This window comes from Anabas testudineus, chromosome 1 (assembly GCF_900324465.2).
Source record: "Anabas testudineus chromosome 1, fAnaTes1.2, whole genome shotgun sequence".
Classification (NCBI taxonomy): domain Eukaryota; kingdom Metazoa; phylum Chordata; class Actinopteri; order Anabantiformes; family Anabantidae; genus Anabas; species Anabas testudineus.
Genome location: NC_046610.1, coordinates 21,948,944 through 21,962,791, shown reverse-complemented (window position 1 = coordinate 21,962,791; position 13,848 = coordinate 21,948,944). Strand labels below are relative to the sequence as shown.

Sequence of the window (13,848 nt, the reverse complement as noted above, 5' to 3'; positions counted from 1 at the left end):
AGAGAATTTTCTTTCTTGTTGTTCAGAATTTAAGGGAAAGAAATTAAATTTTGCTTTTATGTGTTAATAATATTATGGTTGTTTTTTTTTTCTTTCTCTGAGTCTGTGACCCTTTGCTTTTTTGAAAGTTAACACCATGGCTCTGACACAAGCTCGGTTGACCAGGGCAGGGAAGCTAACTTCTGCTCTAGGTGATGAGCAAGTACGCTGGGAGGAAAGTGTGGCCCAGTTTGAACAAGAGATCATCAATGTTGTAGGGAATGTCTTCATTGCAGCTGCCTGTGTGGCTTATTATGGAGCATTCACGTCCCACTATCGACAGCTGGTAAGTACAGTGTGTTTTGGTATAGTTACTCACATATCACTGCTATAAAGTGCACTGAATAAGTAAATAACTGGACCTAGTTGACTTATAATTGTACTTCTATAAGATGCTATCCTTAGTACAATAGTAGTACAGGACTGAATTTGGATATACAGTATCATCTATTGTTCTTCCTTTCTCCAGCTAATTGACCAGTGGATTATACAGTGCCAGGAGCTGAATATTCCCATCAATTCCAGCTTCAGCCTCATCAACATCCTGGGTGACCCTTTTGTCATTCGCCAGTGGAATGCAGAGGGACTGCCTCGTGACACTGTTTCTACAGAGAATGGGATCCTGGTGACACAGGGCCGCCGCTGGCCTCTTATGATTGACCCACAGGATCAGGTGAATTAGAAATCAGGATCAAGGCAGATCAACCCGGGGGAGCAATATTTTATTTCACAATGTTTTTCCCTTTTTTCTTTGCATATGCTGGGTTGAAAGTCAGACAAAGTTAGATATTCTGAGGATGCCCTACAATTGTGCACTCCCACAATGCTGAGATCATACAACATTCTTGTTTTTTTCACATTGCCTGCCGTTGCTTTAGTTCCCCTTTTGTCACATCAAAGGATAAAACTAAAAGGTTATTTTTTCTCACCCTCAGGCCAACCGATGGATCCGCTCCAAGGAGGCCAAGAATGGTCTAAAGGTGATTAAGCTGACGGACCCAAGCTTTCTGCGTACGCTAGAGAATGCCATCCGCATCGGAATGCCTGTCCTGCTGGAGGAGGTAGGAACACAATACCCATGACATAGTGAAGAAGCTTTCTCTTACATCATACCTTCAACATACTGTAATGATACAATACCTTTCTTAATTGTCTAATCCCATAATTCATTTGGGGAATTTGGATTTTATGTTTGCACATTCTTCTACTCCCATACTGTGTATGAACAGTTAAAGGAGTCGTTGGATCCAGCGCTGGAGCCCATCCTGCTGAAGCAAACATTTGTAGCTGGTGGGCGAACGCTGATCAGACTCGGAGATTCAGATATTGACTATGACAAAAACTTCAGGTTCTACATGACTACTAAGATGGCCAACCCACACTACCTGCCAGAGGTAAAGACGTCACACACATGCATAGGCACAATATCAGCTCAATATGAAGTCTTAGGTCCAACATCAAAACACTGGCTTCCTGAGGGTTTTTTCAGATGAGATCCAAACATCTCTCAGCTGTGGCAGGCAGGGATTTTCATTTTTAAAGCTAATATAAATGTGCCTTTTTGAAATAGATGGGGCAATTAGTGCTCAGCTTCCAGAAATGTCAGAGACAATCACAGGCTTTCAGGTATTGTAAAGACCTATGCATTTTTATTCAGCACCAGCCTACGAGATGAGCAACACCCTGTGAATGCCAACTTTTTCTCCAGTGTTAATTCAAGCCACCTGTCAAGGCAGGAAGTGAGAGCGCATAAAATCATTTGACAGTTGTCTGTAAACCTTTCATATTGGCTGTCATCTGTCCAGTCATCAGCTGTACAGATTAGAATTTTGGCTAACTGTGGTATATTTTCAAAAATGTAATCAATATGCATTGTCCCTGTCAAATAAATGAATAAACAAAAAATAAGCAAATGACTCAAAAGTGACAGGAGAGTTAAAGTTGTGTGTGTGTGTGTGTGTGTGTGTGTGTGTGTGTGTGTGTGTGTGTGTGTGTGTGTGTGTTCCTCTTGCCTTTTAGGTGTGCATCAAAGTTACAATCATTAATTTCACTGTGACCAAGTCTGGCTTGGAGGACCAACTACTTAGGTACATAGACACCCATCAAAAATGGATATTCTGCCATACACAAACCATCTGATTGACATTTACAAACCAAACTAGAACTAGAACATTTTCCGTACATCTACACTACACTATTTGTACTTGCACCTTGACCATGATCTCAGAATTGTTTTAATATCTGCGACCTCACTTTCTCCTCTCAGTGATGTTGTGCGCCTGGAGAGTCCACATCTTGAGGAACAGAGGAATGAGCTCATTGTGCGCATCAATGCTGACCGCAACCAACTGAAAGGTATTGAGGAGCGCATCCTTAAGCTTCTCTTCACCTCTGAGGGGAATATACTTGACAATGAAGAGTTAGTTCAGACTCTGCAGGAGTCAAAGGTAAATTTGTGGTTAGACATGGATGTTTGTCTCTTCAAAGTAACTTTTAGTAGTCTTCCTGTTATTCTCCTGTTCTTTTTCTTCCATTAGGTGACATCAGAGGCCATAAAGCATCGTCTGGGGGAAGCAGAGGCCACTGAGCTGATGATCAACTCTGCAAGGGAGCGCTACCGACCTGTGGCCACCCGAGGCTCAGTCTTGTACTTTGTCATCGCCAGTCTTTCTGAAATCGATCCAATGTACCAGTTCTCTCTCAAGTACTTCAAACAAGTGAGTGGATGCAAGCAGCTTTTTATTTTAGAAGCCACAGACATAGTTGCATCAGCCATTAAAAGCTTTTAACCAGAACACATTTTGAAAATGTTAGAAATCTCAGTCTAATACAATAACACTGAATCTCTCTCTCTATTCAATTTTTTTTTCCAAAACCTCAGCTCTTTAACTCCACCATTGAGACATCAGAGAAGAGTAGTGTGTTAGAAGAGCGTCTCCAGATCCTGCTGGATCAGATCTTGCTCAACTCCTACATCAATGTGTCCCGTGGCCTCTTTGAGCAGCACAAGCTCATCTACAGCTTCATGTTGTGTGTAGAGATTATGAGACAGCGTGGTGAGATCTCTGAAGCAGAGTGGCAGCACTTCCTAAGAGGAGCTGCTTCTTTGGAAAAGGTGAGAGGGAGAGTCAAGTCAAATGCATATGAAACATTTTTGTATGGCAACAGTTGCTGCAGTTTTTCCTTTTAACCATAAATAGAAAGGGCACTCTTTATTGAGTGTAAATAATCAGTTTATTATATCATACTGCAATACTAAGCAAACATTTGTCAGTCAGAGCTAAAATTATTAATTAAAAATTTAATCTGCAAATATTTTGTTCATGAAATAAGTTGTTTTAGTTTCAGCAAACTGCCCTGCTCAGCTTTTCTGTTTTATATCACAGTAAACTGAATAGTTTGAGGTATTTGGGCAGAACAAGAGATTTAAAAATCTTGGATTGTGGGAAATTTTAACCTTGTACCTCACATGAAAGTCACTGGAGAAAAGCATCTGCCTAATGACTTAATCTAACTGACAATATACTTAGTTAGTTGGTGTGAGAGAGGGGGATGCAGAGGATAGGGTTAAATAGAGGCAGATGATTCACTGTGGCGACCCCTGAAAGAGAACAGTTGAAAAGAAAAAAAGACAAAGATTGTTTATTACTGTCCATATGATAGTTGTTGTAGTATGAGCAATCAGATGACAACATATAAACTGAAAAACTAAAAAAAAAAGGTGTTTAGCTAGAAGCACAGAGATGCAGTTATGCAGTTTAAAAGTACCAGTAGTTAAATATCATTGATGTAGATGTACTCCCCAAACTAGAACCTTAGAATGCAAGTCGAAAATTGCTGAATTCATCCTTTAACTTCACTCCAACCTACGCCTATTGGAGGGTGTATATAATTAAAGTTATATTGTAACTCTTTTCTATTTTAAGTTAAAGGGCTACTTCCCAACACTGTTCAACCTTGCATGTAGTTGGTACAACAAGCTGAAGACCTATTGAGTTGAATAGCTGAATGGCATCTGCTCGGCTATTCAGGATTTGAATATACTAGAAAACCAACTGCCAGCAAGAAAATGTTAACTATTGAAGCCAGAACAAATTATAAGGCATAAGTCTTGATTGCCTGCAGGAACAGAAAGATAACAACCCATTTCTAACTGTGTCATGAGTTCTGAATGAAGAAAAATGTTTTTTTCTTTGGCTTATGAGTTTTCTAATAATTAGAATTAAATAGAGAAATTTGTTACAGCTTGTTGGCAGGTTCCTCCACTTAACTGCAGATAAACAAGGTGGTGTTTTATTTTCCCCTTCAACTATCCCCACAGGTTGGCCTGTGGGCAGTATCTTCTTCCTCTTATATTGCCACAAAGTGCCATTCAGGCATTCTCTCTTTCTTAGCCAGCTTGCTGACAAACTAGTGAGACTGATAGAAATGCAGACAGTTGGGAAGACAAAGGAACATATGAGAAAGTCTTTCTGTGGAGAGGTTGACAAAATAAATATTTCTGTGAAAGAGAGATAAGAAAATTGGAGTATCTCTGTTTCTCAGCTGCCCATCCAACGTGCATTTAGCATGTTAATATGCTCTAAGCAATCACTGCAAAAGCATCGGTACCTCATGTCAGATGTAAGGCAATTGTGAAGACCTTCAGTGGGGTAAATGAAGTCGTCTGAACTCCTGGGATTCCAGTGCGGTCAGAATAATAATCTTATTTTTTCATTGAGTGATTCTATCTTTATTTTCTGTATATTAACTCTTATCTCTTAACTCTGGCTAATTTTGAATGCTTTATAAGTTTGTCTTTGCATGTTGATGCCAACATATCAATTATCCATTGTGTATACCTTTTTTAGGTGTTTTGAATTATATTGTCTTATAGAAATCCTTCACTCTACTTATTCTTTATTGAACACACTTTATTGTGTTCAAGGTCTGTCCTCCTTTTTCCCACCTTCAGTCTTTTTTACTGTTGTAATCATCTGCTTTTTGATTTCGCCCTCTCCCAGGACTTTGCAGAACAGCCAGGTGTACCATGGCTAAGTGATTTTTACTGGCAGACGTGTTGTGAGCTGGAGGACACACTGTCCTGCTTCAAGGACATCTCCAAGGAAATTACCAGAACCCATATCCACATCAAACTAGGTAATAGGTTGTTGTTCTAGCAAGAAGCAGCATTTTTAAAACATTATGTTACTGTAAATATAACAATGTGTGACGTGTCCAATTAGTCACAAAACCTAATTTTTCACTGTCAGGCCTCCGTTGATCAGCCACAACATCCCATTCATCTAGTGCTACTGCCCAATAACATTAAAACACCATAACATTAAAATAACTTGTCTAATGAGTCTTTAACGGTTTCTTTATCTCTTGGTGTACAAAGCTGCTGCTGTATGTATTATTGGATACTTAAGAAGATTTGTGTTGCATTAAATGATGATTGTCTATCCTTTAGGACGTTTCCAAGCATCTATCAATCCAGAGACGTGGGAAGGCTATGTGTCCGAGTTGCTACCTCTTGGGGAGTCCAAAGAGGAGAAAGAGAAAAGCAGGATTAGGGGCAACTGGAATGAGAGGTTGGGCGCCTTCCAAAAACTAGTCCTTATCAAGAGTTTCATGGAAGAGAAGGTAGGCATAGTCTATGAGTCTACAGTATTATTAAAGTTTTAGTGATTTAGTGATCCATGTCTGTTGATCAGCTTTTTAAACCAGCAAATTGTGCTAAAGTACAAGCTCTACCCTTTTCTTACTTAGGTATCTCTTACACTGATGCTGTTTCTTTACCTTTACCTTCACTGTTTCCTTTCTCAGGTGGTGTTTGCAGCAACAGAGTTTGTGATTGTCAGTCTGGGAAAGCAGTTTGTGGAAAACCCTCCAGTTGACCTGGCAAACCTTTACAATGACATGTCCCCCTCCACGCCCCTGGTCTTTATCCTCAGCACAGGATCCGATCCCATGGGTGCCTTCCAGCGCTTTGCAAAAGAAAGAGGCTATCTTGACAGGTAAAAAGAAAAAGGAGCTTCGCTAAAGAGATGTTAAAGAGGAATGTTGTCTACAGTTGCAATATTGTTCCAGCAGGCTCAGTTAGAATCCCTCAAGCTTTGCCGTCTAATAATTTAACTAAACTGCAACATAAAATATATTCTGATTATAAGACATGCATCAAACTAATTTTTATATTATTCAGTATGTACAGCTGTATGCAGGTAATCACAATGATATTTCCATCTCTCTCTGTCTGTATCTTCAGAGTTGAGTCCATCTCACTAGGCCAAGGCCAGGGACCAATAGCAGAGAAAATGATCCATGCAGCACTGAAGAATGGCAACTGGGTCTTCCTGCAGAATTGTCATCTAGCTGTCAGCTGGTTGTTAGCCATGGAGGAGCTCATCAAGACCTTTGCAGAACCTGGTAATGTAACATAAGCACACAAACACCAATTTGTTAGTGGGTATTCTATCACTTTTCATATTCGTATACCGGCACATGATCAATTACTTATATCTACTAGAATACATTTTGGCCCTTGTGGATATCTCTGAAACTTTCCTGTCACAGCTCTAATGTGTGGTGGTGCTGAGCTCACTGCAACTTGGAAAACAAATGCCACAAAAATGCACTGCAATGTGCAGCACAACATAACTTAGCTCACGGGGATACAAACAACTAAATGACTGTCCTAATGACTGTTTTGGCTGATAGTTTTCCATATCCTTCACAAATGACTTTTTCTGTAGTCACATAGACACTTGAGTATTGAGTAATTATTATATTGAGATTGAATAATTTTTGTCTCTGTTCTTGTGTAGATACAATAATCCATGAGAACTTTCGTCTGTTTCTAAGTTCCATGCCTACCAAAGTATTTCCAGTTACAGTACTCCAAAACTCTGTCAAGGTAAACCCACATACTGCAATCCCACTGTAATCTCGCTTCATTTGAAGGGTGTCTGTCAAATACTGCTTCGAGGGATTTACATTCTCAGTAGATACAAATGTGTTGCATTCATCTACACTGTGGAAAATTGAAAAAGCTCCAGCTTATATAGGATTTACATTTAGTTATATTTAGCAGAAACATTTATCCAAAGCCACTTACAAGGGTAGGCAGGGTAAGCGTAAGGAGGTTCTTGCCTACGGCCCACTACTAGATGTAGGCTACAGCTGGGATTTGAACCCCAGTATCCCACATGGAAGGTGGTGATCTTACCACTACACTTACCAGCCACTTAAATGTCTTCAGTGCCGTACATGACTTGATTATCCAGGTTTCAGGATTAGCACCAAAACAAAACAAATATGATGAGTAGGAATTATGCCCAGAACAGTGTAAGTGAGAATTGTGTGAGAGCAAGCAGGTATATATCTGTGCTTACTGACTGTCTGAACACAGTAGGAATAGCCAGAACCCAAAGATGTGTGCGTTCTTGTCCTTTGCAGCCATCAAGTGCTTGTGTGTTATCATTGCCAGGTGACTAATGAGCCTCCTAAAGGCCTGCGAGCCAACATGCGACGGGCCTTCACAGAGATCTCGAGCAGTTTCTTTGAAGACCACATTCTGGGACGACCGTGGAGGAAGCTCATCTTTGGAATTAGCTTTTTCCATGCAATTATCCAGGTTTTATGATCATTACTTCTTCTTCTGCTTCACAATATGTTCTAGTGTCTTGCACACTGTTTGTGTCTTGTCATTTTTCATTTGCTCTTTTTTGTGTCTTGTCTGCGTGTGTCAAAGGAGCGGAAGAAGTTTGGTCCTCTGGGCTGGAACATACGTTATGAGTTTAACGACAGTGACAGGGAGTGTGCTCTGCTTAACCTCAACCTCTACTGCAAAAATGGCACAATCCCCTGGGATGCTCTCATCTACATTACTGGTAAGAAGCCCACACAAAGGGATGGACGTTGTATGTTTATTTACACATGTACAGCACAACCCAATGTATTTCGGGGTGTTGTGTGTGTGTGTGTGTGTGTGTGTGTGTGTGTGTGTGTGTGTGTGTGTGTGTGTGTGTGTGTGTGTGTGTGTGTGTGTGTGTGTGTGTGTGTGTTAGTGTGTGTGTGTTAGGGATTTTTTTTCTGTTGTATTCTGTGTGGTAAATTAGCTCTTTTGCTAGTGTTTGGCACAGAGAACACACTGTTGTTTTGTCAACAGCACACACATTTTCAGCATCAAGTGAAATGGGACAGCATTTGTTTATTTTACAAAGCAGGACAGTTTGGTAACATGATTTCACTCTGTTCTGCAGCTGCGATCCTGTGTTTGTTTAACTCTCACTGAGTGAACTTTTACCACTCTTTTCCTCTTGGCTGTCTGCTTATAGAAATAAAGTAAAAAGACCAGATGCTCCCAGATATGTTAAACAGAACTAACACAGGTTTACATTTACATTTCCACCTTAGATCTTAGAGGTTTATCTCTCTTATTTTAAATTTAGTGATAATTATGCATTTTCAAACATAAAAGTGAAAACGACTTTTTGAAATGTGGTTCAATTGTCTTCCTATATTCCAACACAAATTACATTTCAGCTGAATTCAATTATGCTAACTTAACATTGTTTACCTTTGTCTTCAAAGTTATTATTAAGTGAGGAGGAATCCTGTTCATTAACAACACTCATCAAATCTCTAAAGTTTATTTCTTTCCATAATCTGGTTTTCAATTACACCTCCCAATGATTATGTGTTGTGTTCAGTCTCAGTGGGGCACACCACATCATACTAATGTCTCACATTGATACACTAATACTTCTGTGTTATTAGGTTTATCCTTATTTCTGACAGCCCTCATGAGCCAGAGATCTCCTCTTTGAGGAAAAGAGTTTGGGCTCAAACCAAGCATGATATTGCCTTTCCTCCTTTAGAAGGAGCAGCTCTTTTGTCTGGTGTACAAGGAAAGAAAGGGCTCTGCAAGCCTTACCATGCCTGCAGCTTACTAAAGGCGTCAACATAGATTTGTCTGATTAATCTTTCCTTTTCATACTCTCTTATGTAACTGTGTGGATATTTACAGATATCTGTGTATTGTAAGTGTTGAAATGTCAAATGTTAGCTATAATTTAAGATTTTTGCTCTCTTGGTAATATTTCTTCTATGCTTCAGTTATGCCTGCCACAGTTCTTTTCCTCTTTTGTCTTGATGTCAATGCCTGGTTGCAACACAGGTGTTTCCCTCTCTGTGCTGGGCATTATTGGACGAAAAGTCACAGAGTAAAACCAAATGTTTTATTTGTAGATTTGAAATAAAACATGAATTTGAGCGTGGCACTCAAAAATCAAACTTAAAAGCTGAGGCACAAAACACAAAAGTGAAGTCATCTAAAAGTTACAAAGTAATTTTTATAGCATAGGTCTTTGTGTCTGTCTCTCCAGGTGAGATCACATATGGAGGCAGAGTGACGGATGCCTGGGACCAGCGCTGTCTCAGGACTATCCTCAAAGGCTTCTTTTCACCTAATACTCTGGAGCCTGGATACACCTACTCCTCCTCAGGTACTGTTCCGTCTCCTATGCTCCTTTTCTCTCTTTCTCTATACTGTATAACATAAATACTTTATCTTATGGACTTCCATACAGCAGTCCATTTTTACATTGCATCCTTACATATAATTGATTTCCTTTCCAATATTGTTTTTCTCATCTTTGTGTTAAGGCATTTACTATGCCCCGGATACAGATGAACTAGAGCAATATAAGAAGTATATCGAGAGTCTTCCAATCATAGATGATCCTGAGGTATTTGGCATGCATGACAACGCCAACTTGGCCTTCCAGGTGAGGAACTATAATGAAATGATAAAAACAGTGTCTCTGAATTATATAAACCAAAGTTCTTAACTAATGAACTACAAAGAACTTTATTAATCCCTTTCTTAATATGATTGTCTTTATTTAAAGAGGGGAATTGTTTATTATTTGAATGTGTTTGTTTTGCAAATGGCATATTCAAGATTTAATCTAGATGTATTTAAATAGTTGATGGCCTGTTATGAATGCATTTCATCATAGAGTTCTTCATAGAGTTTGACAATGCCACAGTAAAATATCAGAGTGTGTATGTTTGTGTTTACCCTCTCAGCGCCAAGAAACTATGACTCTAATCAACACCATACTGGATGTTAACCCGCGCTCTTCAGCCCAACGCGGAGCTAAAAGTAACGATGAGATAGTCTGCGAGCTGGCTGAATCTATACTAATCAAGCTACCTGGTATATGGACATACACAAACACACATACTCATACATACACTCACAAACATTTAGAATGAAATTGGTTAGCTGCTGAGAATGGGTATTGTCATGAAAATCAATAATGAATGCTGTTTTTGATATCAGTCTGTCTATATATTGATTTGTCCTTCTGACTGTGTGTGAGTAGAGTGTGTGAACATGGATGAGGCTATGGAAAGTCTGTTTGTACGAGATGCGTACGGCCGCCTTAACTCCCTCACCACTGTGCTGGGCCAAGAAACAGACCGATTCAACAACCTGCTGAGAGTTGTAAAGGTGACACATAAACACACACATTCAAATGGTAAAGATCATTTCACAGAAGCTACACAGTGGCAGAACCATACTGCTGCCATACAGTGGCCAGGCTGAGATCAGCATTCACTTTGGGGTAGAAATGAAAAATCAGTATCATAGCTTAATGTAAATCTCATTGGAGTTTCTCTGTTCCTGTGTTGTTACTGTGAAGCAATCCTGGGACATGTAATGTTTTTGTCACAAATATGAGTGCAGTTATTGCTTAGAAAGAAAATACATCTTAGAAAACAACGCATCCTCGCCACAACGGACCCCATCAGCTTCGTTTTATGTAAAACTATGAAGATCTCCTGCTACACTGTTTGTGCAGCAAATTCTATCTCTGTTAGTTTTATCCCATATCAGTCATGGCCAGTTTATCTCACTCAGCCAGTTGAATAATGTTTCTTTAACAGTTTGGGTTAAAGTTTCCTGTCATGTATTGATATCAGAGACACTGCACCATGAGCAGAACATGGGCATACTACAACAATAAGACCCCTTTTTTATTATTTCATCTCATTGCAATATTTGATTCTCTTTGTGTTTCCCAGATGTCTCTAGTCACTCTGCAGAAGGCCATAGCAGGTCTGGTGGTGATGTCAGAAGAGATGGACCGTATCTACACAAGCTTCCTGAACAACCAGGTCCCCACCCACTGGGCAGACTCTGCTTACCCTTCTCTCAAAACCCTGGCTTCTTGGGTCAGGGATTTGGTTCTCAGGACCATCTTCATCCAGGTTTGGAAGAGAATGCAGATACTCTCACAAACATATTTCCATGTTTCGTCTGTGTGAATTATGCAGAGCTGTACAAATTGATTTAATTAAAATGTCTCAATAAATACAAAACAGAAAACAGTTACTCAGAGACGAGTCAAAACAAAACGCGGTTGGTGACATTATTCACTTCCTTTGACTGAAGTATTTTACTTGTATCACTGACTCCCACACACACTGAATAATGTGAATATACAGTACATCCATGTGTGTGTCTGCATATGTGCTTGTATTTGTGTGTTTTGCTTCATATGTGTGTTACATTCTGCAATGTATTAAGACACACACCATCACTCCCTTTTTCCTCTTTTCTCCTGCACGCCCTGTGTCAGCTCTTGGTTTATCTCCCCTTGCTTAAGCTGTTCTTCCGTAACACTGGTCTGAACAAGTGCCTTGCACAATCACTAAAACTCACTCTCATTACGTATAAGCAAAATGGTCAAATGGGGTAGAGCTGCATGACTTCATTAAGTGATGGGTAGCCGCTGAGTCATACTGCACATGTTTTCTACCTCAGAAGCGAGAATCCACCTAACTGTGCCAGTACAAGTTGAGTCACTTTCAGGTCCCATAAGTAGCAATCTGTAATGCACCATGGCTTGTCTAACAGTGAGCATAACACATTAAAAGGTTTAGCTATTTAAAAATACACACATTTAATTGCATCTCTCTCACTCACTCTCTCTGTCAACTTTTCTGTTGCTAGTCTTGGATCACGCGTGGTCAGCCTAAATCTTTCTGGATCTCCGGATTCTTCTTCCCCCAAGGGTTTCTTACTGGTAAAACAAATCAACACCAAAATATCTTCATGGTTTAATTGACCCATAGCAGTACGGCACATTTCTAAGCTGCTAGTATAATACACATTGCAGTGATCATTCTGATCATTTATCAAATTATGCATGGAAATAACTTCTGATTCAGCAATATGCTTAGTTGAGATGTTCTTTGTGTTGTCATCTGCCTGCTGACCTGCAGGGGTCCTTCAGAATCATGCCAGGCATTACAATTTACCTATTGATGAGCTGAACTTCCGCTTCAACATGGTGCCAGCATACAGGGACCAGGTAGCGGTCTGTGAGGCTCTACGCGATGTGCCCAACAATGCTCAACTTGACATGGATAAGGAGGTACAGCACTAGAATGGAAGTGGGGATTTTGTGAAGTTAACATATTCTGCTAAATTTAATTTGTTACAGTTGTACCCATAAGATTATTTTAAAAGTGGGGTCACCAAGCAGTGTAGAAGTTAGGGTGGACTGTGCACCATCCCTGCTTTGTGTATAGGTAGGAAAACTTGGTGTTGCATTATTTCATCTAATGTCTTATGTGGCATACCTAATTAAGATATAAACTGCCGCCATAAAAAGTAAGAAAAAAAAAAAAAAGTATTACAACAGGATCGTTGGTGCTAATGTCAAGCAGCAGAAGTCACTAATGTCTAAAGGAGAAATAATAAATAATCAGAAGTGTATACGAAGCAACACTGCTGCATAATTTACTATGAAAACAAAAGATATGATGGAGTCAAAAGAAAGGTTTAGTGAATGATTAAGTTGTGTTTTCTTTTATAACTCACCTTTGTTGCAACTCATTTGTGTATACAACAGTTACCGGAGCCAGAGGACGGCGTGCTTGTGCACGGTATGTTCATGGATTCCAGTCGCTGGGACGATGAGAACATGGTGATTGAGGATGCACTACCTCGAGTGATGAACTCCATGCTGCCAGTGGTGCATTTTGAGCCTCAGCAGAACTATGTACCTGAATCTAACCTCTATCAGGCCCCATTGTACAAGACCTCAGCCAGAGCAGGGACTCTGTCCACCACCGGTACATACTGAATCATACAGACATACAGTTGTTCATTTTAAAGCATTTGTGTGACACATTTTATACTAAATGATAACACTAAGACGATGATTAGCAATTGCTTTAGCAGAAGCTAATGGGGATTCAAATAAATACATTGTTTAGAGTTTTGGGAGTACAAGGTTGTAGTGCAGAATGTAAAGAGTAGTAATTTGGTTTATGCATTTTATTTCTGTCTCCTTGCAGGTCACTCAACAAATTTTGTTGTGACAGTAATGCTTCCTTCCAAGCGACCCAGCGACTACTGGATATCAAAAGCCTCTGCTCTCCTGTGCCAGTTGGATGATTAAGTTTTTATTCAGGGACAAAAAGGGAATTTCAAATGTGACTGAAAGACATACCTCTATGCACTATTTTGAATTAACATTGTATCTTTTTTGGAATTATTTATAACAATTTTCACAGGCACAGTTTATGCTGAAAGTGCACTTCCTTCACATACACACTTAATAAACACTTCTGCACTACCCTTGACTGATCTTTCTGCTTACATCGAAACACTCACGCACCAGAGGAGATTAATGCCAGTCATATGCAGCAACGAAGTTTTATCTTGCTGACACTTGATGAGAGTTGTGCAGAACATCCAGATCTTTGATGAGGAGACATTTCATCTCCACAGTGATAACATCATAT

General features: G+C 39.7%; 1 protein-coding gene across 3 annotated transcripts in view; it reads left to right on the top strand.

The window, feature by feature from the left end:
• dnah6 (dynein, axonemal, heavy chain 6) overlaps nucleotides 1–13,510 on the top strand; it is a 46,794-nt gene extending 33,284 nt beyond the window's left edge. For all 3 annotated transcript variants that reach the window (XM_026360264.1, XM_026360263.1, XM_026360265.1), the window contains 24 exons: nucleotides 129–325; nucleotides 509–712; nucleotides 975–1,100; nucleotides 1,269–1,433; nucleotides 2,059–2,126; nucleotides 2,306–2,486; nucleotides 2,577–2,756; nucleotides 2,921–3,154; nucleotides 5,043–5,178; nucleotides 5,492–5,664; nucleotides 5,848–6,038; nucleotides 6,287–6,447; nucleotides 6,846–6,934; nucleotides 7,508–7,654; nucleotides 7,772–7,910; nucleotides 9,408–9,527; nucleotides 9,688–9,809; nucleotides 10,114–10,243; nucleotides 10,413–10,540; nucleotides 11,116–11,301; nucleotides 12,047–12,119; nucleotides 12,319–12,470; nucleotides 12,951–13,173; nucleotides 13,399–13,510. In XM_026360264.1, the coding sequence (XP_026216049.1) occupies nucleotides 129–325; nucleotides 509–712; nucleotides 975–1,100; nucleotides 1,269–1,433; nucleotides 2,059–2,126; nucleotides 2,306–2,486; nucleotides 2,577–2,756; nucleotides 2,921–3,154; nucleotides 5,043–5,178; nucleotides 5,492–5,664; nucleotides 5,848–6,038; nucleotides 6,287–6,447; nucleotides 6,846–6,934; nucleotides 7,508–7,654; nucleotides 7,772–7,910; nucleotides 9,408–9,527; nucleotides 9,688–9,809; nucleotides 10,114–10,243; nucleotides 10,413–10,540; nucleotides 11,116–11,301; nucleotides 12,047–12,119; nucleotides 12,319–12,470; nucleotides 12,951–13,173; nucleotides 13,399–13,502 (3,629 nt within the window). In that variant the 3' untranslated portion in view covers nucleotides 13,503–13,510. The remainder of the gene's footprint in view (nucleotides 1–128; nucleotides 326–508; nucleotides 713–974; nucleotides 1,101–1,268; nucleotides 1,434–2,058; nucleotides 2,127–2,305; nucleotides 2,487–2,576; nucleotides 2,757–2,920; nucleotides 3,155–5,042; nucleotides 5,179–5,491; nucleotides 5,665–5,847; nucleotides 6,039–6,286; nucleotides 6,448–6,845; nucleotides 6,935–7,507; nucleotides 7,655–7,771; nucleotides 7,911–9,407; nucleotides 9,528–9,687; nucleotides 9,810–10,113; nucleotides 10,244–10,412; nucleotides 10,541–11,115; nucleotides 11,302–12,046; nucleotides 12,120–12,318; nucleotides 12,471–12,950; nucleotides 13,174–13,398) is intronic.
• The last annotated feature ends 338 nt before the right edge of the window (nucleotides 13,511–13,848 follow it).